Here is a 27,901-nt window from a genome sequence, read left to right as displayed (position 1 = left end):
GAAGATCCAGCTGGTGGGGAGTCTTGAGGGCAATGCTCCCTGGGAAAAGTATGCAAAATGGTTCTCCTCCAGAAATTTGACTCTAATTAAAGAGGCCTTGTCACCTCTTCATGTCTGTTCAAGTGAATAATTGTATTCCCCTTGAAATAACAATTCTTGAACACATTTTCTGATAACTCTACTTTGTGCCGTTCCTCTGTTATTCCTACAAGAAATGTATAACTAAATTGACCACTCTGTGTTACCAGTTAGGGGGGTGTCCTTAGACAGACTGACTCTGTAAGCACTGATTGGACATTATCAGACTGGCTAGGGACACTTCTTTCTCTAGGGGAATAGTTGCACCCAGTTCTCAATTTATTCATACATTTACAGTAGGAGTAACAGAGGAACAACACAAAGTTCTAAAAAAAAAAGCTACTCAAGAATTGTTATTTCATGTGAAATACAAGGATTTACTAAAACAGACTCATCCGGAGTAGTCACAGGTCCTCTTTAATAACCATGTGTCTCTGTAGACAGCAGTGTTTTGGAGTTGTTGCTCCTCATCAGTACAATGGGGATACACAGTAAGTAAGGGAATTCAATAACGTGAATAAAGTGTTTTGTATCTAGCACTGAGACCTGAATCTGTCAGATCAGCGGTACTGACAGGTTCAGTGTCAGCGGGTCCTGCAGTATCGAGCTGTTACTGATCATATCTAAGTTCATAACTTACATGTGATCGATAACAGGTGGATCTTGTGTGTCAAAGACACGTAGGACCCGCTGACACTGAACCCGTCAGTGCTGCTGACCTGACAGATTCAGATCTCAGCGGCAAGATACAGCTGCTCTGTTTACAGGATATAAAGCAGCTGGATCTCAAGATGTAAAAATAATTTTTAATAAAAAGTAATAAGAAAGTTGCACCAAACACACTAATAGACATTTTTAGTTAAAAAAAAAAAAAAACAATGGAAAAAAACACGTTTAATGAATGTATTTAGAATGTGGAATTATGGGAATTGCACCCACATCAATTTGTTAGCAATAACATCATTATTCATATTATTGGAAATGCTTCCTGTACAATCAATCCTTTCCCTTTGGATTTTTTGGATGGTTGCTTGACTATTGTAGTGTTCATATATAATATTTAGCATTCATCATAGTACACACCAAGTAACATTAATGCAGATAGGCTGCTAGGACCTTTCAGGACTGGGATAAGGGACATGTGGAATCCCTGTCTGGGGCACCAAGAGCAAAATCTTCTACTGAAAATCCATAGCGTTAGTATGGGGCACCCATGTGAAAGAGGTCACCATGACAGGGTGATGGGCACAAAATATGCGTTCACGTGTATTGCACAATAATAAACATCGCAATAATGCAATGTAAATAGATGTTCGCTCTGCAATATGCTGCTGCGCTTTTCTTTCTGCTTATTCATTTTAGTTATTCGGAGGTGCAGATTTAGTATTTAGCTATGACACTTCCTTTTTCTTTCCTTTTTCCATTCTTCTATCGGGTGCCCATCAATAAGTAGGAATAATGAGGACATTGATTTGTAATATTGACACCACTGTTGTGTGCAGCATCTTCATGATGTTTTATGAGTACTCTACTGCCCCCAAGTGATTATTTATAGTATTGTCACCAGACATTATTTAGTCTTACTTTGGGTGATTTCCAAAAGCTCTATCTAATCTTTCAATATATCATCTCAAAAATAATTCCTCTGTATGGATGTAATCTGGTATTGTATTAGAAGACTGCACTATTTTACTCATTTTCTGCATTGCAAGATTTAATTTAATAGAAACTGCAAAAACAACCGCATTCAGATGAATGAAACTGATTTCTGGTCGCACATATTTCTAAAACAAAATCTGCTGCTGGTGACTGCACACAAGTGAATTTTATATATTTTACTGTGGGTGTCTAATAATCCTGAATATCTGATAATCTGGCACCTGTCCAGTCTCATTGATGCAGGATTAAAGGGTAACTAAATTTTTAAAAAACTTTCGACCTGTCATATTGACATGTCAGAAGTTTTGATTGGTGGGGCTCCGAGCACTGAGACCCCCACCGCTCGCTAAAACGAAGCAACAGAAGCGCTCTGACATGTCACTATGACAAGTCAAAAGTTTTTTAAAAGTTTAGTTACCTTTTTAAAGATCTTTCATAGTTTATATATTAAGGTAGACAGAGTCTTCTACACCCCTTGTCAAATAGCATGTTCTGTTTCTTTAAGTGAATATAAATTAACATAACCTCTGCAGGATAGAAAGTGCTGAATATTATAACTCTGATTATATGCTGAATTTATCATAGTGGAAGGAAGGAAAAATAAGTGAAACTCCTGGCAAATTTTCATGCTTAGTAAAATGGATGTAGTAGGAGCCTGTAACACACCAGGGCTGTTCATTCTTTCACTTCGGACCCCCAGATGTAAGTTTCCCTGGTGCCCTGTACACTATAGGTCTGGAAGAGCAGGCAAATCTCCCTGGTGCCCTGCGTCCTCTCAATAACTCTCCTCATTCCTGCAGTTCTCTTCGCTCCCGGGCACTGCTGCAGACAGCGTTCTGATGCCCGCTCCGGTGTTAGGACATTGTCTGCAGCATTGCCCCTGAGTGAAGCATTTTACAATCTGCAGGAATGGAGAGGAGAGTATCTGAAGAGTCTGGTCTGGGGTTTATATTTATTTAGGGTGTCTGCTCTGGGGTCTATATCTGTTTAGGGGAGCTGGTCTGGGGTCCGTATTCATTTTAAGGTGATGAAGGGGGTCATCTGCAGCATTTGTGATTCAAATGCAGTAGGATGGGGCATGTCCTATTAATGTGCAGGGCTCAAGGTCTAAAAAAAAAATTGCATCACATGTCAATTTTCAGAATCTTAACTTCTTAAATGAAGGTCCACGGAGGTTTTTCTCTGAGATTCCATATGTGTGTGTGAGAATAAACAAATGATGGGATGCTCCGACACAGGCCTGATCACAGAGGTAGGAGCATTGCTTGTAGGGTAGAATACAGTGCCCCATATGGTAGCACATGGAGTATTACAGCCCTTACTGACCCCGTGCGCCGATGTACAGGGTTGATAAATGCAGCAATGCCCTGTGCATGAGCCCTTACCCTACACTTGTGACTGCGTCCTGTGTGAACGCATACATTTCTTTCCAGTACTCCTACACACTACATTTACGCCCGTCTATACAGAATATTTAGGACTCGGCTCCTTTACGTGTTTTTATTATTTGTGCTTACTCTAATAACCGTATTAGACCTGTGAATGTGTAACTCCGTTACAACGCAGCCACATATTATTTACATTTGTCTGGCATTTCCCCTTTATTAAATCTCATTAGTGGGAATTATTTTACTCCGCACTGATTAGTGACCCGGAGCAAAATCTTCTATATGGTAAATACAAGAAAAGCAAGGAATGGACCTAATCATTCTCCATCCACGGGGTTAATGTCGTACACATCCATTCGTCATATGTAGCAGAGCAGCAGAAATGAGTTTGTCATTTAGCACAATGTTATATTATGTGTGTTTGTGGTTTTCCATAGTGTCCTTACCGTACACACCGCTGTTTCCCAGTTCACACCTATATTAGTAAATGTGCATCTATGGATCAGACATAAGTAAGAAAAAAGAACTATATTCGCTAATAATGATCTGTGGTTCAGTTGCTTGTAGTACACCATGATTCTGTGCTTGCTGTAATGAAAATCAATTTATACACCGTAGACCATCTGAAGAAGCTAAGCTGCAAGGTAGAGCATGGGGGAGCACTAGACTCTCACCCTGAGCCTATAATTATACAGGAGGTAGATTTCAGACTCCAATGATGCAGTGACGCTTCAGTTACTGATCATAGCTGTTCATTAACACTCAATCTCTAACCCAAGTTAGCGCCTTCCTTAGAATTTTTAGCACCGGACCTGAATATCATCGGGATTATTACAATGATATAAGTTCTGGTGACTTGATATTCCTTTTATTTTTTGTAATTGTTCTTCTATTCACATTATTATACAGTGACTTTTATCACTAGTGACCGGCTTCTGTTTCATTTACAGGCATTCTATCTCAGAGGATGTTTGTCATGCTGCCGTGTGGAGGAGTTGGGGTGAGTAGACATCGAATAATATATTCATTGTATCCACTGACGTGGAATTAGTGAACTGTTGCATTCATGTCCCAGGGTGCGTTACGTGAACATTAAAGTTCTAATGCAATTGTTTGTATGAGGGGTCCCCAAACCTTTCTAGGTCACAGGCCACATTCATGTGTGACAGGTGGTGTTTAGCCACACTGGATACTCGGAAGAAAAAGTCTATCAAATGGTTATTCCCATCTTCGTATGTTATGGCATATTCCAAATATATTCCATAACATTACAATCAGAGGTGGTCCAATCTCTGGGACCCCCACTAGTCCTGAGACCGATGGGAGAGACACCCTTACAGCAGTGAATCCAGACACCCCATGTGCAGGGAACTGCAGCATAGCTCTTTTTAGGCAAATGGGACTGTAGTTCTCTGCATAGTGGGTGGCCGAAGCGTCGTCGTGCGGGATACAATCAGTGAAGGAACCTCAATGTTTTAGTAGCGCAGCGGCCCCTTCATTTTAAGGATCGCTTGGGGTCCTAGCCATGTGAGCCCAAACGATGAGGAAGTGATGGCATATCCTAGTTGTATCCCATCACTTACTATAGTGGGAATACCCCTTTCAAAGTTATGGCTCTTACTCTAGTGTATATTGTTTTGACTATAGTCCCAAGTTTAAGTAATATTAAAACGTCCCTGATGCCAATAGGGGACAGTAATACGTAGACCTGCCACCAGCTGGAGAGCCTCTGCTTGGAGATTACTGGTCTACAGATGTCTTTCCTTACCTTTCCTCCTGGTTCAAGTTCTGCTGAGGTGAGTGGAGCGAGATGACCAGCTCTAAAAACAAAACCAAAAAACTTTTGTTACAACGTCCGAGTAACACAAAAGATTTTTTTTTTATATATATATATATATATATATATATATATATATATATCTGGTCATCTCACGCCAACCATCTCGACATAACTGGAACCAGGAGGAAAGGCAAGGAAGGACACATCTGTATATAAATATTTCGATCCACTCTAGCGTATACATATCCTAGTTACATTTATTCTTTGGGATCTCAGAGGCACAAGTCACGTGACCGAGGTTCTATAGCAATACTAGGGGATAATACTCTATTACTGAGCAGTAACTTGTGTTATTTTTTTCTTATCTATACATGAGCGTGTAATTTGCCTCTTTATCCAAAAATGTAATTGGTTGAAATGAGGAACATAACGGTTTATACTGCACAAGTTTTCTATGTGGCCTGAAAAGCTGACGAATTGTAAGCACATGGGTACGTAGCGCGAGTCTCTCCCGCTTCTTGTCATTCTTTCAGTCTATATTCTTCTCAGATGGGGGCACTTATATATCTCACACGGTTTGTGTTGACAGTAGGACACTTTGATGTTCAGCTCTGTAACGTCACACCTCTTTATGGAGAGAGCGGCGCGCACGGTCCCAACTGTCCCCTTTGATAAGAATACAGTTAATGGTACTTCAGAAATCATCCACCTTATCCTGCGGGATATATGGGATCCTTTCATCTAACATATGGAACATGTGAAGCCCTGAAGACACATTCCTTCTTTCTTGACTGTTGTAAAAGTGAGGTTACTTACATCTCATGCCGGACATGAAGTGCGTCAAGTGAAGGCGTTTTTTGGTGTCAAGGACCAAAGGACAGTACGGGCATGAAGGGTTCTTCAGGACATTAAAGAGATATGTCTATAATGGGAGTGCCACCACTGATTCACCCATCTTGAGCATTGTGCCAGGCCATCTAAACCTCAGGGGATGATTGAGTTAAGGCCTCACATATGTGTTTGATTAGCCCAGAATCCCCCAGGTTTTTCCGTGTCTCCTTTGTTATTTCCCTGGCGCTGACGCGACTCTGATGAAAACAAGATGTTTCACGGGAAATGAAAGAAGAAGAAGAAAAAAAAAAGATAAAATAAATTCCTTTCCAGTGCGTTTATTCCGAAAATCAAACCATAATTGAGATCAGAGGCACGGGCAGGCACAGACTCTTAAACTCCAGCCTCACCCAAAATCATTAAGTGTTTTATTCATAGGCGCTTGAAGACCTGAGTCTGTTCATCCTCCAGTAATACACCCAGACACTCTTGAGTTAAGTTACCAGGTGACTGGGAGAAAATACATTTTTACATATATTAGTTTTTGAAATAATATAGACCTGGACATGAAAATTGCCAAAGAAGAACATTGACGTTTTATCATTGCCATACTATAAATGCTGCTGGTATGGTCTGTTATAGACATGGTCCAGATCTTCGGAAAGAGTGCACTCTGCACCTGTTCACACACAGATTTCGGCATGAATATGTGCCATAGTGCTCTATCAGAACCAAATTGTTCGTTTTTGGTTAGAAAGTCAATGCTGGATTGCAATGGTTGTGAACTCTAAGCTTACAACACAATTTACAGCATTATAGTGTCAATGGACGGATCGGCGATCAATCTTTTGCAGTTGATAAGAATTAGTGAGCTGCTTGTTGCCTCCATAGTCACATGAGGCAGATTTGTTTTTCTGTGACGGTCCTCTTCATCTGAATGGGACTTGCAGAAATCCAATCTCATGCTGCAGAAACAAACATATGTTCAGTTTTATTATTGTATGAAATAGAGTTTTTAATCGCAGAAATTTGTGCAATTAATCTGCCATGTGTGAATATACCCTTATTGATAGGTTACCTCTATTTTGGGTAGGTGGCTGATTTGAGCTCTGGCCAGGACATTGTGCACCAGCTTATATATATACCTGATCTTTGTACACACAGGTTGATAGTGATACCATCTGGAATGACCACCATTCCTCAAATGCTGCTCGTTGGGCTGCTGGTAGCGTTATAGAACTTGCATTCAAAGTTGTTACGCGGGAGTTGAAGGTACGTGATACGGATTTTATTCCTGCAAGTAATTCTGACTGGAATATACTGTTAGTGTTTATTGTAGTGTGTATGTATGTTTATGTGTGTGTCTACAGTGTATATGTATGTTTGTGTGTTTATAGTGCATATGTATGTTTATTTGTATTATTATAGTGTATATGTATGCTTATATGTGTTATTATAGTGTCTATGAATGTTTATATGTGTTATTATAGTGTATATGTATGTTTTAGGTGTTATTATAGTGTATATGTGTGTTTATATGTGTTATTATAGTGTATGTATGTTTTTTATATGTGTTGTTATAGTGTTTGTTTATATGTGTTATTATAGTGCCTATGTATGTTTTAGGTGTTGTTATAGTGTATATGTATGTTCATATGTGTTATTATAGTGTATATGTATGTTTTAGGTGTTATTATAGTGTATATGTATGTTTATATGTGTTATTATAGTGTCTATGTATGTTTTAGGTGTTATAGTGCCTATGTATGTTTTAGGTGTTATAGTGTATATGTGTGTTTATATGTTTTATTATAGTTCCTATGTATGTTTTAGGTGTTATTATAGTGTATATGTATGTTTGTGCTTCTCCAACAAAATTTTATTTTATATTACTTTCATTTGAATTTCAAGCCATTCTTAATATTTTGTCATAATTTCTATTTTACACTTTTATGTTCTCTCCCACCATCTGTATGGATGATCTTTAAAATAATATATCTCAATGTCTGCTTTATGACGGCAAGCAAAAGATATTCCGCCCCAGAGCTAAAATAATAAATGGAATCCTACAGTCAGCTCATCAGACATTCTCTTCTTGGTTACAGAATGGATTTGCCTTGGTGAGGCCCCCAGGACATCATGCAGACCCTTCTACCGCCATGTATGAACATGCTTTATTTAAACTTATGGTAACACTGCTGGAAGTCACTATTAAAGTATTCATGACTATGTCTGAGGGTGTTAGAGCTTCATTCATGATGATGTTTCTCGATGTCCTTTTCATAAGTGAATGCCTGTGATTCTTCATAAGCTCCCTATGTGTCCTGACACTGGGTTTATTGTCTTTTCAGGGGATTCTGTTTCTTCAATTCTGTAGCTATCGCTGCTAAGCAATTGCAACAAAGGCTAGATGTAAGGAAGATTCTTATTGTGGACTGGGTGAGTACCACAATATTTCACAGTACAAACTGCTATAGGTTTCATAAAAGTAAATGTGCTGCTTTATGACTGAAGAGACTCTGCTAGACGTTATTGTATTGTTCTTCAACTAGGAAGATGCTCAATAATCTTTATAGATATCCTTACCCACGGAAATTTCATACATTTAACCTGCAGTTGCAAGTTACTGTAAGAAACTAGTTGTTTGATGCATGGCAGTCTATATGTGTAGTCTGGTCCTTCCTTTAATTGCCTCGTAACCGTTGTGAGGGGGCGGTCCAGACTACACAGTCAGACTGCTGAGCAGCAAACAAGTGAATTTTTATTTCAAGACTCTTGTCGTTTCTTCTAGTCAAACATCCGAAGCAAATGAAAGTATATTTACATTTTTATGCTGTTTTTTTAGATTATGAGCTGTATATGAAAAGTAATTTTATAGTGAAACCAAGGATGTAGCATTAGGAGGTTCTCAGGTAGCAGCCACACCCATGCCCTCATGCTTATGCCGGATGCACACAAGCGTATTTGGTTCGTGATATACGGACCGTATGTCAGCAGTATTTCCCGGACCTAACACACTGCAGGGAGCCGGGCTCCTAGCATCATAGTTATCTATGACGCTAGGAGTCCCTGCCTCTCCGTGGAACTACCGTCCCGTACTGTAATCATGTTTTCACTACGGGACAGTAGTTCAGCGGGGAGGCAGGAACACCTAGCGTCATAGATAACCATGATGCTAGGAGCCCGGATCCCTGCACTGAGTTCGGTCCGGGAAATGCGTCCAACATGCAGTCCGTATATCACGGACCGAACACGCTCGCGTGTGGGAGGCCTTTGGAACACTGAAGCACTATAAATGGCAGATGGTAAGAAAGGGGCTTTGTTACAGATTTTGCATTGTGGCCCAGCAATTTCAAGTTACATCTGTCACATTTTCAAAAACTTATCAAAGCTTTTAATGTCTCAAAGATACATACACAATGTGTGTGTGTGTGTTTGTGTGTGTGTGTGTGTGTGTATATATTACATATATATATATTTTTTCTGTTTAAGGTATTGTAAAATAATTTAATAGTGGGTTTGGTTAAAAAGAGAATTGTTGTAAGGTCTCGTCATCTATGTTTTATAAATGGCAATTAGGTTGGTTATTAATTTTGCTACATGTCATTTATGTTGAAACCACAAGAATTCATAGTTTTCTTTTATCTTAATCCTTAAGCCCATATATTGTTGATATTGTGTTTGTTTTTTTCCTCCTAAATCTTATGGGAAATAATAGCTTCTCTTGAGCTTAGTTACACAAACTTATTATAATTTACTTAACTGTGAGTTGGGTTTGGCAAATAATTTGGAGTTGAGGTGCCACTTTGTTACTTGTGGCGTGTGTCACCTAGGAGGTGATTTGTGGTTGCTTACAGTTGTGGTAATATTTAATTATCCTCTTAGGCTGCCGTCAGTAGAGGGTGATTGTATCATATGTGTGATGACCTAAACAGGCTTTTTTTTTAGTCTTGTGTTGTGGCTTGCTCAGAATCTGTGGACATTTGTGTGTGCAAAACATTTTTGAGGTTTTTTTCAAGATGTAGGGTCCAGTGGTTAATTTGGTCTAAAGCGGTGGGTCTGTATGTGTGAATTATGAAGTGTTTTTTTTTTTTCTGTGGGTCAATGTTATTCTTTGTAATTATGGCGGCTCAGCTGTTGTCGGTTTGTTGAGGTAGATGATGATTGTTATTTCTATAGAAAATAATGCAAATATTAGAACTGAAATTGTGCATTCTAGGATTTATTATAGCAATGGGTAGAGTGGCATGAACAGTAAATTTCTAGAGAGAGTGAAGAACTTTTGGTCTTATTACCCGATGAGTTATCTCAATATAGTTTGGCTTTAAGACACATCTAGTTACCTTTTAGGATCCATGCTCACAGCAGAGCCCTTTATGGAGGCACTCTGTGTTTCATTATATGGTCCCTTTGCCATTTTACGGAGATATAGCCCTGTAATACAGCATCCATTGGAACATGTCACAATTTTTCATATAATTCCAGTAGAAAAAAAAACCCTGAATCCCTCCATATGAAATTGGATGTATACGCAGGTGCAGTAAGGCCCCATAGATGTCTATGGGCATCGTATAGCAAAGAGGTGGTACAGAACCATAACGTAACTTCCTTTGTTTTTTCCTAAGTACATTTTCTTGCTGTTTTTATACAGGTTATTTTCCTTGTTGTTCTAGGGGTAACTTTTGTTTGGTCATGTTAAAATCCTGTACATATTTCACAAAGTCAAGGTTCAACTTCTTGTATTAGACATGATATGAAAGTGTCATTATGGGCTGGACTAATATTCTTGGTGATGCATGTTGTAGGATGTCACTGCTAATTATTGGTTCAATCCATTCAGTTCAATGAATATGATTATTTCCACAGTGTATAGATAGTTGGTTTATTTTAAAGATATTCTAGAAAGATTCATGTCTGGGTTTTTTTTGGTTCCTATTTGGCACAACTATCCATGACTTTCGGAACTGCCATAGGGGTTTAATTACTGTAATGGTTTTTGAGTAACCGATGTTCCTTTTTTCTTGACTAGGATGTACACCATGGCAACGGAACTCAACGAGTATTTTACAGAGACCCCAATGTTTTGTACATCTCTCTTCATCGACACGATGATGGCAACTTCTTTCCTGGGAGTGGCGCTGCTGACGAGGTGATCAGAGTCTCAATAGTGACACAAGTCCATCAGTGGTTTCAATCCATAGCATTACCCCACTTCTTGGCAGACAGGGACTATGGCGTATAAAATCTTTTCAGTTCTTACTAGGAAGACTCCACATCGTGGTATTCCATCCAAACCTTGCCGTTTCTTACTATAATCGCGGACAGATGACATAGTTAGATCTCAGGATTGACATTGTTGATCACGTGCTGCCTCTACTACAGAAGGGACTCTTGGGGATGAAGGGTTGAGAGGATTTTGCATTGTAAACAGTTTATCATCATCACTTTGATATTTTGAGGAACAAAGGATTTTTGTGAAAACGGGGAAGGGAGATGCAGAACAGATGGGAAATATATGTTTCTGCCCAAAATAACTTCTTTGAAAACAATGTTATAAAAGTGATAGACAGAATGCTTGCTTTTCATCATTTGAAGCTTTGCAAGAAAAAAATCTTTTATCTCCTGAACTGTTAACCTTTTAGCTGCACAAGGAGTCTCCAGCTTCACATTGCCAGTCGGAATCATTTTATCTTGAGACACTCCTGTGTTATTTTTGGGTGGTTATCTTATCAACCTAAATGTTATTTTGACATGTTCCCGACAAAGCATTTGATAAAGGGTGTTTTGTTCAAAATAACTTTTCTGAATCTCGAAAGCCAAAATTTTTCACTTTCACACATACTCCATCATCTGTCAGTTTAAATATGAAGTATTGGTAGATTATGGAGGCACGCTAACGGGATATATTGTTTTTTATTTTCCACAATATAAATTATAAATATGAATCATGTTGTAGGAATTTTTGCTCCTATGATAATAAAATGATTGATTGTAGCCTCTTTTCTGCTTTGCCATATTTCTATCCAATCCTATTCATGTGTGATAATAATCTTACAGGACGAGGTGTGGTCTAGTGGTTGGGTTTCGGCAAGACAAGGGTGGGTTCATGCCAACTAACAGAGCCGGCAAAGTCATGGTAGATCAGTGGCCTCTATCCTGTGACTCTCTAGCTGTTGTGAAACTGCAACTCCCAGCATGGCCTGCCGAAAAATGTTAGGGCATGCTCGGAGTTGTATTTTTGCAACAGCTGTGAGGGCCACAGTTTGAGACCACGTAATAGTCCTATAATATGTATACACGATGAGTGAAAAAAATAAGAGTTTTGATTTCAGCATCACCATGTACTACACCTACATACAATGGAAAGTGATTATGTCTATGGAGGTGGCAGAATTGAGCAGACACCATCAACATTGCTTATATCCGGGTAATACCATAGAATCTGCCTCCTGTAAGCATGAGATTGGTGACGGATTCTGTTGGAAAATTGCCGGAACATTCAGCAACAATCTAATGGCTCTGACCAGCTTTAGGGTATGTTCACATGGTATGTTCACAATACGCTTTCTCTGCCTCCCATTTATGTCAATGGGAGGTCAGAGACGTAAACTCCCGAAGATAGGGCATGTCGCTTCTTTTTTCCGTGAGACTATTTTTCCGCTCGCGGGAAAAGAACGCCACCGCCTCCCGTTGAAATCAATGGGAGGCATTTTCGGCCGTATTTTGGCGCTGTTTCCGACACCGTTTCTGTGCCAAAAACCGTGTAAAAAAACTCAGTGTGAACTGGCCCTTACAGTGTATTTTGCGTGAATATGTAAAGGCTCCACTATAATCGCCCCCCAAAAAATGTCCCCTGTGGCTATTCGTACGCAAAGGATTTTACAGTTCTATGCACCTCAAACCTTCCAGCATTATCCCTGAAGAACACTGTTCAAAGGAATTCTTCTAGTTCACCTTCACGTATTAATTTCTAGTCCTGTAATAATGATGTTTGTTATACCACATGAGTGTTTATACTTATTGTCTTGATCACAGGTTGGTGCCAACAGTGGAGAGGGCTTCAACGTGAATGTAGCATGGGCAGGAGGTTTGGACCCCCCTATGGGTGATGCAGAGTATCTTGCAGCCTTCAGGTGAGTCTCCAAATGTATTCCTTTTCCCTCCCCCTGTGCTTTCCTTTTCTCTCTTTTTCTAGGTTTCCTACCTCATCTACTCTGCTCCCACTTTTCACTCCTTTTCGTTTCTGTCTTTTCTGACCTTGTAGTGCATTTTAGTGCTGGTGGAATGTGCCGGATGAGGAGAGCTGGGGACTGAAGCCCTCTGGGTGTCCACAGTACAGGTATTATTTAGGCAATATCAGTGCAGCCCTCTCCCAATAAGACATCTGTATCTATACACATAACAGGAACAAACCACATGAGTGGCTGTAGAATGACTGACCCAACACTCTGCACTATTAATGTGATAGGTGCCATACACGCAGCCATTCTCACAGATCACGGACATGGGGTGAACGAATTTCATCAAGCCATAAGGCTATTATTCCGGGGTGTTGTCTGCATGGGTGTACTAATAACGTTTTACACTGCTTGGAGTGCTCTGAAATTAACTCATATACTCAGAGAGTGGCATGCAGCCCATTGCCAAGCAATATTGAGCGACACCAGTCCTCACTACCAGCACCGGTCCACCCTATTGTTTCCCTGTTTTCTGACTTGCTACAAACTTGTTTCTGGTTTCCTTATCAGATCGCTCTTTCCTTTACGTGTGGTGATGTGTTGTGTAGTGTGCCCTCGTTTACACTAAAATGTTAAGAGGAATGTCAAGCCTTTGGTTAGTTGATGCCGTCCTGCAGCTTTTACGCAGTACATTTCTTCATAAGTTTTTTTCTGAGCTTGTAGTCATGTGTGATGCTAAAGCAGATGTGTCCTTTCTTTTCTGTGGCCATATGGGGCATCCTTTGTAAGTCGGTGAATGGAATAAAATAAAACTTTACTTTCACAAAACTCAATTATTTGTCACAAAATAATATCTGCCACAATATTTTAATCTGTGCCGCAAAATACAGTAGTCATTTGTGGGGGGACAACTAGTAGATGGATAAAGCTTATTATGTGTCACAAAGTGGTATTTGTGGCACAGAATGGTGTTTAAAGTCACAACGTTTTTGTGGCACAAAATGTTATTCTGTATCCAAAAATATCAAGTATTAAAATTTAATTATGTGACAGTACAATTATGTATTGTATGTTGTCAAAAACAAAAGGTGTGAGCAGCACCAACATGATCAGAACTTGCATTGTGCAAAGGCATCCACATCTCCGTAATCCCAACTGGGCTCCATGCAATGTCCGCAATATTCGGTTGTTTTTGAGAATTGTATGTTGTGTCATAAAATGGTATCTTGGGCTGTTTTTGTCATTTTATAAACATTTAAAAGGCTATTAACAAGAATAATTAAAAAGAAACGTAGCGGTAAAGACAGCCCAAGCTACTAACCCACCTGGTTCGGGTAATAGGTTATTGGGCTCATGTATAAAAACCAATGTAGAAAAGAGATCACTGATTAAATTTTTTTCAACTACACCAAAAGAATAGCTGCTAAACGCTGTTGTTTTTTTCTTTCTTTCTTTTTTTTATTTTTACTTTAAAAATTATTTACAGTTTTTTATTGTTTGCTATAGGCAATACCTCATTTTTTTTCCCAGTAGTCCTATGAATAATCATTGTGTGGCCCATAGATTATTCGCTGTAATTCTTGTGATGTAGTTTAGAATATGGATCCAAATATTTGGTTATTTGCTTTGATCGGGAACAACCCATGTGTTGGTTATGCAAGTTGTAGTGAAAGTAAATGTAATGGTTACGTTTCACTCCATGTTTATATGTAAGATAAAGCCAGAAGATGAACAATATTTTTTTCACATGCATTTACAAAAATTTGCGTAAAAGTGTAACCGAGTAGCTAAGTCAGCGCGTGAGACCCTCCTTATATAAGGGCTCTTCCCATCTAGAACATTTATGGCATATCCACAGGATATGCCAGAAGTGACTAATAGGTGGGGTTCCCACTTCTGAGGAGAATGGGGATCCCCTGAACATTAGCCTCACAGGAGACTTGGCAACACTCGATTGAAGCCTATGAAAGTTATGGAAAGAGACAAAAACTGCTTGCTTGAATTGAATCCGCTATCTCCTGATAGGTGAGCGACTCAGACGTGTCATTCGCATCTGTCAGGCATTTATGTTCTGTCTTGTGGATAAAATAGGAATACCCCTTTTAATATGATAATTTCCATTTTGTAGTGTAATCACATTTTTAATTGTTACATTATAGCACCACTATTGTATACCAACTATAGTGTTTAGAGAACCCTATAGGGTTATTTGAAAAACAAAACACAATGATCTATTTGTGTCTATTGTCCATGTCTTATTGGTTTTCGAGCTCAAACACAACTGATTCATGTGATGGATGATTTAAGCATTCTGACATTTACTGCAGGGATCAGTACAACACCATCTACATGAGCTGGAAAGTGAGGACACCCTTAGGCATCATGCGCACGTTGCGTAATTCGCTGCCGAAAAACTGCATCAAAACCGCAGCTAATTATGCAGGTAAAATCCGCACCCAATAGTGCATTTTTTTAATGGGATTTTTAGGTGCGGTTTTTACACTTTGATGCAGAAATAGGTGCGGTTTTATGCTGCAGATTTTGGTGCGTATTTCTTTATAAACTAGTCAGATAAAATTCGCAGACGGAAACGCAAGATAAATTATTGACCAACTGTAGATATTAAAGTACACACCGCAGGTCAATTTACGTGCAGAAAAATCTGCAATGTGTGGATTAGATTACTTGAAATCTCATTTACTTTTATGGTACTGTATTACGCTGCGGATTTGCTGGAGGAAAATATGTGCGGCAAATCTGTATGTAATACGCGTTGTGTGCAATGTGGCCTTAGTGTTATAATCCCTGTCTCTATCACCAATACATGGATAATGCAAACAGTTAACACCAAACGTTTGCAATTGTAAAGCACCATATAACTCTGCAAAACCATTGCTTTACGTATCTTCTATTTCTCTAGGCGAACATCATTGTCCAGCCACATGCAATGCTGCCTTTTACTTCCCCAGTCTTTTCATTCTAGGAGTCTGTAAATCATTATCTACTATTCTCAAAAGTGTTGCACAAAAAAGGGAAAAAATAAGTGTAGCTGTGCGTATTTTTGTGGTGATGACATCACATGGAAAGTGAATATAGCTAAAGAGGAAAATGTAGAGTGATCAAAATGGAAATGGCATGTAGGATATAGGAAGTCCTGAAAACCCCCACTGTCCGCTGGTATTTCCATGTTGCGCTGCTGAAAACACAGTTGACAGCTGCAGTCAGTGCTGCGCTAAACCAAACCAGTCCACATTGTTGTGTTTGCATATTGCCAACCTCTTATAGTGGAGGGGACCGAACAAGAGATTCCCACCCTGCGATGCCCTACAGGCAAATGGCTTTGTCATGTTAATTATGACTACTATTCCCTTGTATTGTCTGAATACAAACAATATGTGTGTAACGCATCATCAGATTTAATGAATGTGTACAAATTAAAAATCCCGATCCCTTAGTAACCAGCGCTGCTGAACTGAACTAAGAATAGTTATTACAAGGCAACTGAGGCCACCAACCTAAGATCAATTGACATCTGCTGTTTATTTGATTTATTTTTTAATTTGAAAAATTAAAATTTTCACACACAACATTGAGTGTGGGAGAACATTATAGTCTTTTTGATAGACTTTGGTTACGTCTTTGTTAACTCTGATCTGCCAAGTTCAGGACTTTTTATACATTGAATTGGTTGACATAATTCTCATTCGAGTCAATAGTGTCATATGTTCTATCTAATGTAATGGTATTCGAACCGGTTCTGAAAGCTACTATATGTATGTATGTGTATATATATATATATATATATATATGTATGTATGTGTGTATATATATATATTTCACTGTATTACATGTCACTTTCACAGTCATAAGTGTGTGGGGTATGGATTAACACCCATATGCCTCATTGAAACCAGAAACTTTATCGTTTTTGCACTGTGGTTATATAAAGTATTGGTCATTTCCATGAAGCCACCCTATTGGTTGACATTGGAATACTATATTAGTGCAAACTCTGTTTTGAAGTGAATGAGTTAAAGTTAAATGAGTTATTTTCTCAGTGACTTCAGCAGTGCCTTAATTCTCTTCCATGTGACGAGTTTGTTTCTTCCTGCCCACCAGCCCCCTTCCCTCTATTCAACATCTGGATCAGTTTTACTTCAAAGGGATTCTATAAATAGGTTTTCTGCACAAAGAAAGCATAATTCCGCTCCCGGCTTCGCTCGCAATCCTTGTTTCCTCGTTGCCAGTTTTTATGGTACGTTGCTTCTTGTGAGATTGTCAGCTCTCTGGGATAGCTAATTAGGCAACGAGCAGGTTCCTTCAAGTATTAGTGAGAGATCTTATAGGTCGATCATGGAATCAGATCTGTGCGTTCATGTATTTAGACTTTTATACTTGAGGACTTTGATATGTAGTTTTAAGCTCATAAGCACCTGTGTCCTACACACAGTGGAAGCCGTCATTTTCTAAACCTAACCAATACGCATGACCTTCGAGGGCAAATAGCAACCAATCAGGTCTCTTCTTACATTCTTCAACTTGCCTTAGAAGTGAATGCTGGAGTCTGACTGATCGCTTTGAGCAACTGCTCCACTTTTGGTCATCGCTAGTTTTTATAGATGAAACCCCTTCTTCTACAGATCCATTTTTGGTGTTGATGCGATTTTCTGAGGATGCCGTATATTAGTCCAGACACGTGAACAATACCAAGTGATATCACTGATTCTAATAAAATAATACTCTGCATTCCTATAATTGTTCAGACCACTAAATGACGGCTATCCCTGTAAATCAACCTTACATGCATTTTATTTCCAGTTATCTGGGACATACCAGCTATCTATTAACTTTCCTGCCACATAAGTTTTTCTTAATGTCCTTGATTGTAAGTCTTTGTTCTCTCGGAAAACCTTTTGAGGGCCTCAAAAGTGTTGTTTTTCATGTGTATCATCTTAGAAATTTGAAGAATGTGACAATTTTACATGTGGTGAGGAACATATTCGATTGGAAACGTGCACCAATCTTTGATTCCAAAGAAAGCTAATGTTTTTTAAACTAAAATATAAAATAATAAAGTAAAGCACATTTAAAGTAAAACACATAAAAAAAATTGTATTTTTATATATAATACCAGTATTAAGAGGGTTATTTTCATCATGTCCTTGCATTATTTTGGTTTAGTTTGTAGAAGTTTAGGTAGTGCTGGTTCTAGTCTTTAATTGAAAATGAGTTCTTAAATGAATTTGCTTGAATCAAGGCATTAGGTACAATAAGTGGCCATGCTGACTACAGGTCTGTTCATAAGTAAAGACCCATCCAGGTAAGAATAACACTCTTGGTGTTTCCAAGTTTACCAAATTTACCCCACCACCCTTGATTTCTGCATGATAACTGTCTGATGGACATTGATTCATTTAAATGTCCCTTTTCTTACCCCTAACAATCCTTAGCGATCATGGTTATAATAAATACTCCTTACATACTGCATAAAGCTATGTAAACGTTTGGGTTATTTTTATTTGATTTTTATTGAAATCAGTTTATTTAGTAAGTGAAATAACATTTGTAATTTTACGTTGTTTTTTTTTTAATTCTTAGTTTCAGTTCTGCATCTTCTAAGTATCACCGTACATAGAAGCTGCAGAAAGCCGTTCTGAGCCGAATACATCAGTGAGCTGCAATGATGGCTCAGCTGACAGCGGCTCCTGTGCGCTCCTGAGTGAATTTCTAAGCTCCGTTCTGATCAAGTCAAAGTGGATCCATTTGACTTGATTGGAACGGAGCTTAGACTATATAGGTTAATGGATATCTGTGGACAGATCCAATTAATTTTGGTGGGATCTGCTGATGATCTAATGTTTATGGCACACCATAGACATTAAATTGGCAGCACATTATTTTATTATAATCTAGATTTATTGATAAATGTAATCTATATATATATGGCCATCTTATTTTCAAATACCCTATTAGGGCATTTTGAGTTAATAGAGATATGTTCTTCTTCATTGAATAATGCCTATATAGGGCATCTCTCACTCTCTCTCTCACCAATCTTGTCTATGCTTTACATAGATGCATATTGATTAAATTGGCATTAAGCAATACTTTGTGTCCTCCGTGGTGGCGCTGCAGGGGATTTGAACATTTATTGTCATCATCCCCCGCTAATTACAGCTGATTGCGGAATACTGTGATGAGCTTACTTTTGGGGATCCTTCTGACAAATGAAATGGTCCAAAGCGGAGAATTTCCTTAAAGTGTACCTACACTTTGAGATGACTATATGTGTATACATGAGGAATAACACTATTTCTGGCCATTATATGACTTGTGTTCTGCGTTTTTATTCTAGCAGTTTTTCCCTTTTCAGGCTCTATCTCTAATTCTCAGTTTTTCCTGAGCTATTGGCAGAGCCTAACTGCTATCATGTCCTCTATACAATGCACACATAGAAGAGGAGAGTCCTGCTTACCTATTCTATATTTCACATATATATAGAAGCTGAAGCAGCATGGAGGAGATTATATAGCAGTAATGAGCAGTGTAGCTGAGAATCCAGCACTGGGGTGACCTATAAATCTTACTATGAGCATATATAGCTGTGTCTTATTCCTTTCTCGAACTCTGCTTCTGCTCTCCTCCTCCCACGTAGTCCCTGACATGGACTTAGACATACACTTCTGTTGTATTTAAACATCAGGAGTCTACAAATATGGTAAAAGTGAATGGTTTGTTGTTTTTTTTACAAACCATTTTATATATTTCATGCAAAACAGTCAATAAATATTAGAGAATTTTAGGACTGCATCTCTTGGCACATGATGCTGGGATTTTGTTCCATTCTGAAAAATTTTGCCTGACTGAGGATTTCCAGGAATCTAAACTAAGGAAGTAATTCACACAACACAATTTAAGTGACTACCATTTTGTTTATATTGATATTATTCGTTTAATTTGCTGGTACAATTGAAATTCCATTTTAATGCACAAAATAATCTGAGATTAAGTAAATTGTGTATTATGGGGTCTCTGGATTGAATTTCCATGTGATATTCCAGTTCTGGCGCTGATTTTTACTTATCTGTCTCATAACAGGACAGTGGTGATGCCAATTGCTCATGAGTTTTCACCAGATGTGGTCTTGGTTTCTGCTGGGTTCGATGCAGCTGAAGGACATCCAGCTCCTCTTGGTGGATACAAAGTAACAGCTAAGTGTAAGCTCAGATTGTCGTCTTGAGTCTGTTTTGATATCTATATAGTAAATTGAGGGTTGATGTATATGGGCTAGATTCATATTTTCGTTCTCTTACCTTTTAGGTTTTGGCCACATGACACGTCAGTTGATGAGCTTGGCTGAAGGCCGTGTTGTGCTTGCCCTAGAAGGTGGTCATGACCTGACATCAATATGTGATGCCTCCGAGGCCTGTGTATCTGCTTTGCTGGGCAATGAGGTAAAATCTGAACTGAATAATATAATTATGTATATATGAGATTTCTAATTAGAATATTTGTTTTTCACAACTCCCTCAAGCCCAGTTCACACACGTTTATTTGCAGGATTAAAAATCTGCCTCAAAATTCCTTCAGGAATTTTGAGGCAGGTTTTGACCTACCTGCAAATTCTTGCCGCAATTTTCGAAGTGCCCAACCCCCCCCCCCCCCCCCCAGGCCCATCGAGCGCCGAAGAGGCAAAAACCGCTTAAAAAAAACGCTTTCTCTGCCTGCCTCTGGGAGGTCAGAAGCGGAACTGCGGCAAAAAAAGAACATGCCACTTTTTTTTAACTGTGAGCGGCTAAATACTGCCACGGAAAAAAAACGCCACTGATTTCACTGGGAGGCGGTTTCGGACGTTTTGTGCCGCTGATTACGACGAGGTGTCCGTGTCAAACTTGGCGCCAAAAAACTTTGTGTGAACTGGGCCTTATGATTTATTTTTATTTACTACTCTACAGACAGTAAATTTTACCATGTGACAATAGCCCGAAACAGGATTCTAACTAGAAATATGTAGCTACTGTAAAAAGGGTTTTCTGGAGACTCCATGAGGATGTGACACTGTATTATCACACTATCTTTACACCATGGTTCCCCAAACCAGCAGAAATTTTGAGGTAGGGATTTCATTTGCTCTTAGTGGGATTGATCCAGGCCATAGGTTTCTAATAAGCTGGCCTGGCTAGAAGGGTTAGAGTATATACAATATAAACATTCTTATTGGTTATATCTACTTACAGCTGCAGGTATCCGAGTTCTGGGATGTTGCTGTACTTATATATTCAGACATTTATACAAGTCCTATTTTTGGGTTTATTTGTTGTATTATTACACTTAATGTTTTTAATGATTTTGTAAATTCGTTTTATTAAATTAAATCTTAAACTACAGGGATGGGCTTGGGAGCTGTTCACCTCTGCGTTGGAGGCCCTGTTAGGGGCTTCTGTCACAGATTAGTTTTTTTTTTACCCAGACAAAATAGTGCAGAACAACGTGAATACCGGAAGCTCGGGATCCCGAGCTTCCGGTATTCTCATTGTTCTGATCCTATGACGGAACAAAACAACGAAACCCAGAAAGCAAATGTGAACAAGCCCTACCCTTTATATATGGACATCACTCCCATTTAGAGTTTGTAAATGTTTTTATTATTTTTGTGACTATTTATTCTTCAGATCATAATGTGCTATTTTCAATTTCCAGATGGATCCCCTCCCTGAAGAAATTTTAAGGCAGCGGCCAAATCAGAATGCTGTGCGGTCACTAGACACTGTCATTCAAGTCCAGAGTAAGTCTTGTCTTCTTATGGCGAGGGGGGGGGGGGCTTAGAAGAACGAGCACCTTAATAGTGAATGCAGCCTGCCACGCAGTGCTTAGTTCTATAGTGCGTGGCAAGCACTTGCAGCTGGGAAGCACAAAAGGACTTTCCTATACAAAAATCTGGAAGACATAACTTCAAAGAGCTTGTCACAAGGCTCCCTGAGTGATAAATCAGTCGCAAATGTTGCTGAGATCTCATTTCAATTAATACCAGAATTAAATGAGAATTCAGCAGCTATAGTAAGGTCTCTAAAATATGTCTTGGGTAGCCAACTTGGCATGGACTGCTGAAACTTTCAACAGAACCCTAGAAGTATTCAACCGCACCCCTCCCACCGATACAATGTTCATTCTCAGAGACAAGGATGGTCTGGATGTTATGGTTTTCATTTATATACTGTAGCTATTTATTTATTTAGCTACTTATTTAGACCAGTGGTTTGCTTTCTGCTTTGCATTCAATTATCTCTAGACTTTCCAAAAATAATCTCATTACACACACTATACTTTGTCTCAAAGTCTGCCCTTACACATTTGCATCTTATTGCATATAAGTAACCTGCATAAGTCAAGGCTTTAAAAGTGGGGTAAAAGGGTCCTGAGACCTCCTGGTAGGACGTTACTATTGACACCAGTCATTTTTTAATTGTGACTTTCAAATTTTATTTCAAAGTGGCATTGTAAGAGCGTGATGAGGGGAGAGGCTTGTTAGCGTTTGTGCTTGTTTTATACCAGGCTATAACATGGGCCATACCACATTTAAATAAATATGTCAAGACATTGATAAATTTAATGAGTGCCTCTCCGAATCAAGTTTCAACTAGATGCCCTAATGGTAACAAGATAGTGGATGCTACTGCAACTACTGAAGGCCCACCAAGCCTGTGTTCAGCAGTCCTGGCTATATGGAAAGTACGATGCCCCTCTCGTGATCATGTGGCCATGTGATCCCTCTCAGCCATTCAGCGGAGAGGCACATAGTACTTTACGTATAACGCATGCTTTCTTTTGCAAAATGCTCATCGGGTGCAATAATATCTGCTGTCTTTATATAATAGATTCCCTAATTTAAAGAGGTCTATTACTATCCTATATATGAATATTACAGACATAGATAGTTTTGGGTTCCCCACTATACTGATGGTAGTCATAGAAGACTAGTTTATGATGCGAGTTCCTCTGAATAAGCCAACCCAAATAGAAAAATCACGACCATATATTGAAGAAAATACAAAATCTTCTTTATTGATGAACCATAAAATACAGAAACATAAGTTAAAAACATAGAAATGAATGGAGTAAGAAAAATTGATCAGTGAATGGTCGAGGTAAATACACAGTGTCAAGGTCCTTCAGGAGAACTACAGGTATAATCCGGCTAGTCAGCGAACATGTGGCTATACTCATAAACAGGTGTAAGTTAGTAGTAACAAAAGCAAATTGCAGTTAATATTACTGTATTAACAAAATATGGCCGACATGAAGTATATACATACACAAATAGTTGACGGTAAGAGAAGAGGGAGCAGGACCAGACAACCACAGCTGACCCGACGCGCGTTTCACCGAAGCTTCGTTCTGAAAATGTGAATGTTTGGAAAGAAATGCAAAACCAGTTTAGAAATATTGAAAAATAGCTCTTCATGCTGGGATACTTGGGACACTTTATACACTACTTAAAGGAATAAATGAGTCACTTAAAGAACTAACTCAATTTCTGTATTTAATTAGGGTGACCAAGCCCTTGACATCCTGTACGCTATGTGTTTATAGGCTTGCCCACACAAACAGGCTTCTTATATAACATTAACAAAATATCTCACAAAACATCCGTTCTCTGGCTTACATTCGTATAACACTGTTAAAAAACAACTTCTACTACAGTCCAATAACACATTTCTTGTTACAGGTAAATACTGGAATTCTGTAAAACGATTCGCATCTAAGGTGGGATACTCTCTCCTCGAAGCTCAAAAACATGATCGGGATGAAGTTGAAACGGTGACGGCTCTGGCCTCATTGTCAGTGGGAAGGAATTCACTAGTAGCTGCTGGGAGCAAGTAGGTTTCCTTAGATTTGCAAACAGTTGTCAAAGGGTTTTCAATACAAGAGAGTTTGTTACTTGCAGAACTTTAAATAAATGATTGGACCGTGGGGCTTAACCCCCTTCTAGGTGACGTCCCAACTGTTTCTGTGATCCGCAAGCATCAATGAACCATTCTGTGACCACCTACACATTGTATCCTAAAGAAAAAAGCAATTCATGACCCCAAAACAAAATTTTGAGAATTGATCAATATACGGGTCAAGCCTCTGCCTAAAATTAACCCTGCTTGCTTAGTCTTTTGGGCGTGATTTGACAATTGGGTGGTGAATGGGGAGAGAAAAATTTTTGAAGACCAGAAACAATTGATGTTGCAGAACAATATTCTCCAGCCAATCCCTTACTCCTTCACGCATAGACTAGGCATCTGATAATGAGAAAATGTATTTAGCTTTAGCATGACAAAAAGTACTAAAACGCCGTAGGTAAAAACACAGGTAAATATATTAATAAATCAATTAATAGATTACAATTATTTTTTTTAACTTCTCGTCTTTAGTTAATGAATTTCAATCTATTAATAATTGCTAAAATACAACCAACTTAACAATGTATCATAATGTTTGACCTTACAGCAGTGCGCCTCAAGAAGAGCCGATGGAAGAAGATGGACCTATGAGCCTATGACCCAAGGCAACTGGTGGTCCTTAATTTGGTGGATTGGTTTAAGCTGCTGCTCTTTCTTCGTACAGTGGTGCAGTTTGCTTTATTTGTCTTAACACGGTTTCCAAGACCTGTGAGTTCATTGCTGAAGGTGCATCAAACCAGAGTCATCCATTGAAAGGGGAGTCAATATGAGATTTCGCCTAAATAAACATTTTCAATAGCTGCCTGAGCAAAACGTTGTGTACAGATATGTAATGTCTTGTTATAACTAGGGCTATGCACAAAGAAAACACCACTAAGCTTGACCAAAGATATCACTCAGGTGAGATGACAGAAGCGACGGATGGAGAATACCAGTGACGTTTTCCATGTTGCCCAAGAAACACCGTAACTTGACAGAACCCAAGCGAATGAACACAAAACATATTGTTATCTGGAAATTGTGGTTATGTTCTGGAGTTTTAAAATACATGGCTCGTTGTATCCAACTAGTTGATCTATGAAGCTGGTTTTAATGGTAGAAATTTCCATGGTGAGCTGGAAATGTGACAGTACTAATAAATGCCAAATTTGCCAACTTTGTGAAAATGTATCAAGTCTCTACAAGAACTGCAGTAAAGGACTTAAGAGAACCACTCCTCCATGGTGGACCATTGGGTATAAGAGACCCTTCATGTAGACAATTCACTGGAGATTCATCATTTTCAACATACAAATGAAATATAATGGGACTTAAGTGCCTGGCACAGCTGGAAATGAGAAGATGCCTTTTTGTTTTCTAGAATTTCCTGATGACCACTAATCCCTACTTGGATAAATGGATTTTGTGTTATTCATTTGCACTATGGAGAACTGCTCCTCACCACAAACAGGATGGGAACATTTTAATATATATCAACTTCTAATGGGTTGCGTAGAAATAAAAATGGGAATGGACCTTCTTTTTGTAAAATATATGCTTGAGACAATATGATCAAACATTGCAATATCAGTGGAAATTTTTACATTCCCATGTGCGCCAGAAGAGTGACCGTTGTGTGGGAAAATGCAGATATTACAATAAGTTGTGAGACCATTTGTGTGTTGGTCCTTTTTTCCTGTGTCCACGTTATATGACCAATCAGCAATTGTTGACTATTTTTTTTTTTCACAGATAGACAAAATTTGCGCTGTCCACATAGATGCACTTTTTCAGACCCTTGTATTTTGTTTTGTATCTGAAGAAGGTCAATGCCTTATGGAGTAATGCCACTTAATGACTCTTTAAGGCCCACAAGGTTCATTCCAGCTCATTGAAAATAAAACAATTGTGTATCATATATTTAATTGTGCAAACTGTGTAGATTATTATTGCAAAACTCTGACAACTGGGGCAAATTTTTTTGTTAAACCACAATCCTATCCACAATGACTCATGTCTATTTGCCTCACGCTAATTTTGCACCACTCACATATAGAAAGAGTCGTGGTATAGGTGCAGCTAAGACACAAGTCCTGTAAAGAATCAACGGGATTAAGGGGTAAGCAGCGGGATTTACACTGATACTGCGCTGTGATGTTTCTCTTTTATTTGCTGCCAGATTTTTTTATTTTTTTTTGCGAGCTACATCCACAATACTTGTCAATCTCATAGGTCTAAAGATCTTTGAAGTGATTTCAGTGAAAAAGAAAAATAATAATCTGTACCTCTCCGTGGCCACACTTTTATACCGCTGTCAGGTGTGATGACTTGCAAAGGCGTAAGCGGCTGCATTGTAAATCAAAGCAAACAGCTGGCTAAATCCTCCGCTCGCTGGGTCCTCCAAATCAAAAACAAGTGTGCTTTTTTGTCTCCCTCGGGTTCAAGGTTCACTTTTCTCTCCCTTGATTTTCATGTTTGTATCCGCAAAGTGAATCGGCTCTATAATTCATCTACGTGTCAAAAAAGGGACGGCGTTGCATTTTTTAACTTAAAAATTATACAGATGGGGAAAAATGCGTTTTATCTTTCAATTTTACCAACATCTGGTGTAGATAAAGGAGTGTGTTTAATCTTGAATGTCTTGAAATGCTTTGCCACATAAAAAGGGTTTACCCCCTGTAAATACAAGAAGAATCCTAAGACTTAATAGAACGCTGACGCACCAGCAGACCGTCAGTCCGTGTGTCACAACGTCTCATGTTTGTGAATTCACCTCCTGTACATAGCGTATAAATGTCAAATATTCCATCTGTATTCGTGTTGTCGTAAAGCCATGTCAACACAATTTGAGCTCAGATTCTGCAACAAATTACAATAGAATTTAAGTAAATGAGCATTTACTAATAGCGTAAAAAATAAATTTTTAGGCATGCTGCGGATTTTTAAATATGCAGCATGCCCTGTCTGTTGCAGATCTGCAGATTTCGCCCACCGCTAAGCAAATATGCTTTGAAATCCACAAAATAATGCACATATAACGCGAGTATTTCGTCGTGGATTTTGGGGCAGATTTTAAGGCTAGTTTCAGAGTGTAAACTTCGTCTTAAAGAATTGAGGACAGAAATTTTTGAATAATCCCAAAGATAATTAATGGTAATAATTATGTCAATCAAGGATATGTAAATTAGCATAGACGTCAAGACTGGGCTGAACAGGGTATAAAAAAAGCTTTGTCTTCCTTCAGTATTAATTTAAAAATATATAATGTTCATACCAACCACCTGGTAAAAGACCTTCTTCAATCAGAAAAATTTAGAAACCGTCATTTTTAGTCCCTTTTGTTACAGTTATTGTCTTGTTCCATAATTTGTAATTTTTAATAACTCTGAATTTGTTAGAAAATACAAAACTGCCCATAACCTCCTATCCTAACCAATGGCATATGACAAGAAGTATGGGAAATAACAGTAAATTATCTTTAACACATCATCCTGTAGTCCAGAAATTCTGATCGTTTGGCACATTTTTGTTGCAAATTGTGCTGATTAAAAGTGGTCATAGGAGATTTTGTGTTCACAGCTCCCTTTTAGATTTTCTTTCTATGTATGATACAATCTTAAAAATAAAAAATATTTGAGAATTCACTTCCTATCAGGTCCCGTTAATTCCAAAATTAAGAATTTTACTTTATTATTGTCATTTTAAATATTATTATATTATGTATTATAATATAAAATTTTACATACATTAGAAGATATTCTGATATTGTCACTCAAAGAGAAAAATGATTAGATTATTTCACAACACAATTTTATTACATTAATTTCCAGCAGAATATGCATACCAATAAACACTATCACAATATTTCTTTTTAAGAATTAATTTGAGATTACAAAAATAAAGGTATTTGGTATTTATCGGATTATATTTTAGTTTGTGTTAAAATATGTAATTGTTAAAGACAAGCAAAGTTAGATAGGCTTTGAAATACACACGGCAATAACTCTGCTAGTCTTCAACAAGCCACTAGAGGTCGCTATAGGGCAGCGATTTTAGAAA

The 27,901-nt window shown here is 38.4% G+C and overlaps 1 protein-coding gene across 4 annotated transcripts in view; it reads left to right on the top strand.

Moving 5' to 3' along the window:
- The window catches only part of HDAC7 (histone deacetylase 7), a 425,809-nt gene extending 398,313 nt beyond the window's left edge, over positions 1-27,496 (top strand). For 3 of the 4 annotated variants that reach the window (XM_075851897.1, XM_075851896.1, XM_075851895.1), the window contains 11 exons: positions 4,076-4,125; positions 6,901-7,008; positions 7,842-7,897; positions 8,088-8,175; positions 10,766-10,885; positions 12,772-12,869; positions 20,013-20,131; positions 20,235-20,368; positions 21,615-21,699; positions 23,641-23,791; positions 24,411-27,496. In XM_075851897.1, coding sequence (XP_075708012.1) covers positions 4,076-4,125; positions 6,901-7,008; positions 7,842-7,897; positions 8,088-8,175; positions 10,766-10,885; positions 12,772-12,869; positions 20,013-20,131; positions 20,235-20,368; positions 21,615-21,699; positions 23,641-23,791; positions 24,411-24,462 — 1,061 coding nt within the window. In that variant the 3' untranslated portion in view covers positions 24,463-27,496. Of the gene's footprint in view, positions 1-4,075; positions 4,126-6,900; positions 7,009-7,841; positions 7,898-8,087; positions 8,176-10,765; positions 10,886-12,771; positions 12,870-13,000; positions 13,292-20,012; positions 20,132-20,234; positions 20,369-21,614; positions 21,700-23,640; positions 23,792-24,410 lie in introns of those variants that run through there. The other variant, XM_075851898.1, reaches the window with a different exon arrangement.
- The last annotated feature ends 405 nt before the right edge of the window (positions 27,497-27,901 follow it).

Source organism: Rhinoderma darwinii, chromosome 2, assembly GCF_050947455.1.
Source record: "Rhinoderma darwinii isolate aRhiDar2 chromosome 2, aRhiDar2.hap1, whole genome shotgun sequence".
Taxonomy (NCBI): Eukaryota; Metazoa; Chordata; class Amphibia; order Anura; family Rhinodermatidae; genus Rhinoderma; species Rhinoderma darwinii.
The sequence above is the reverse complement of the archived record's forward strand: the minus strand, read 5'-3'. Positions and strand labels throughout refer to the sequence as shown.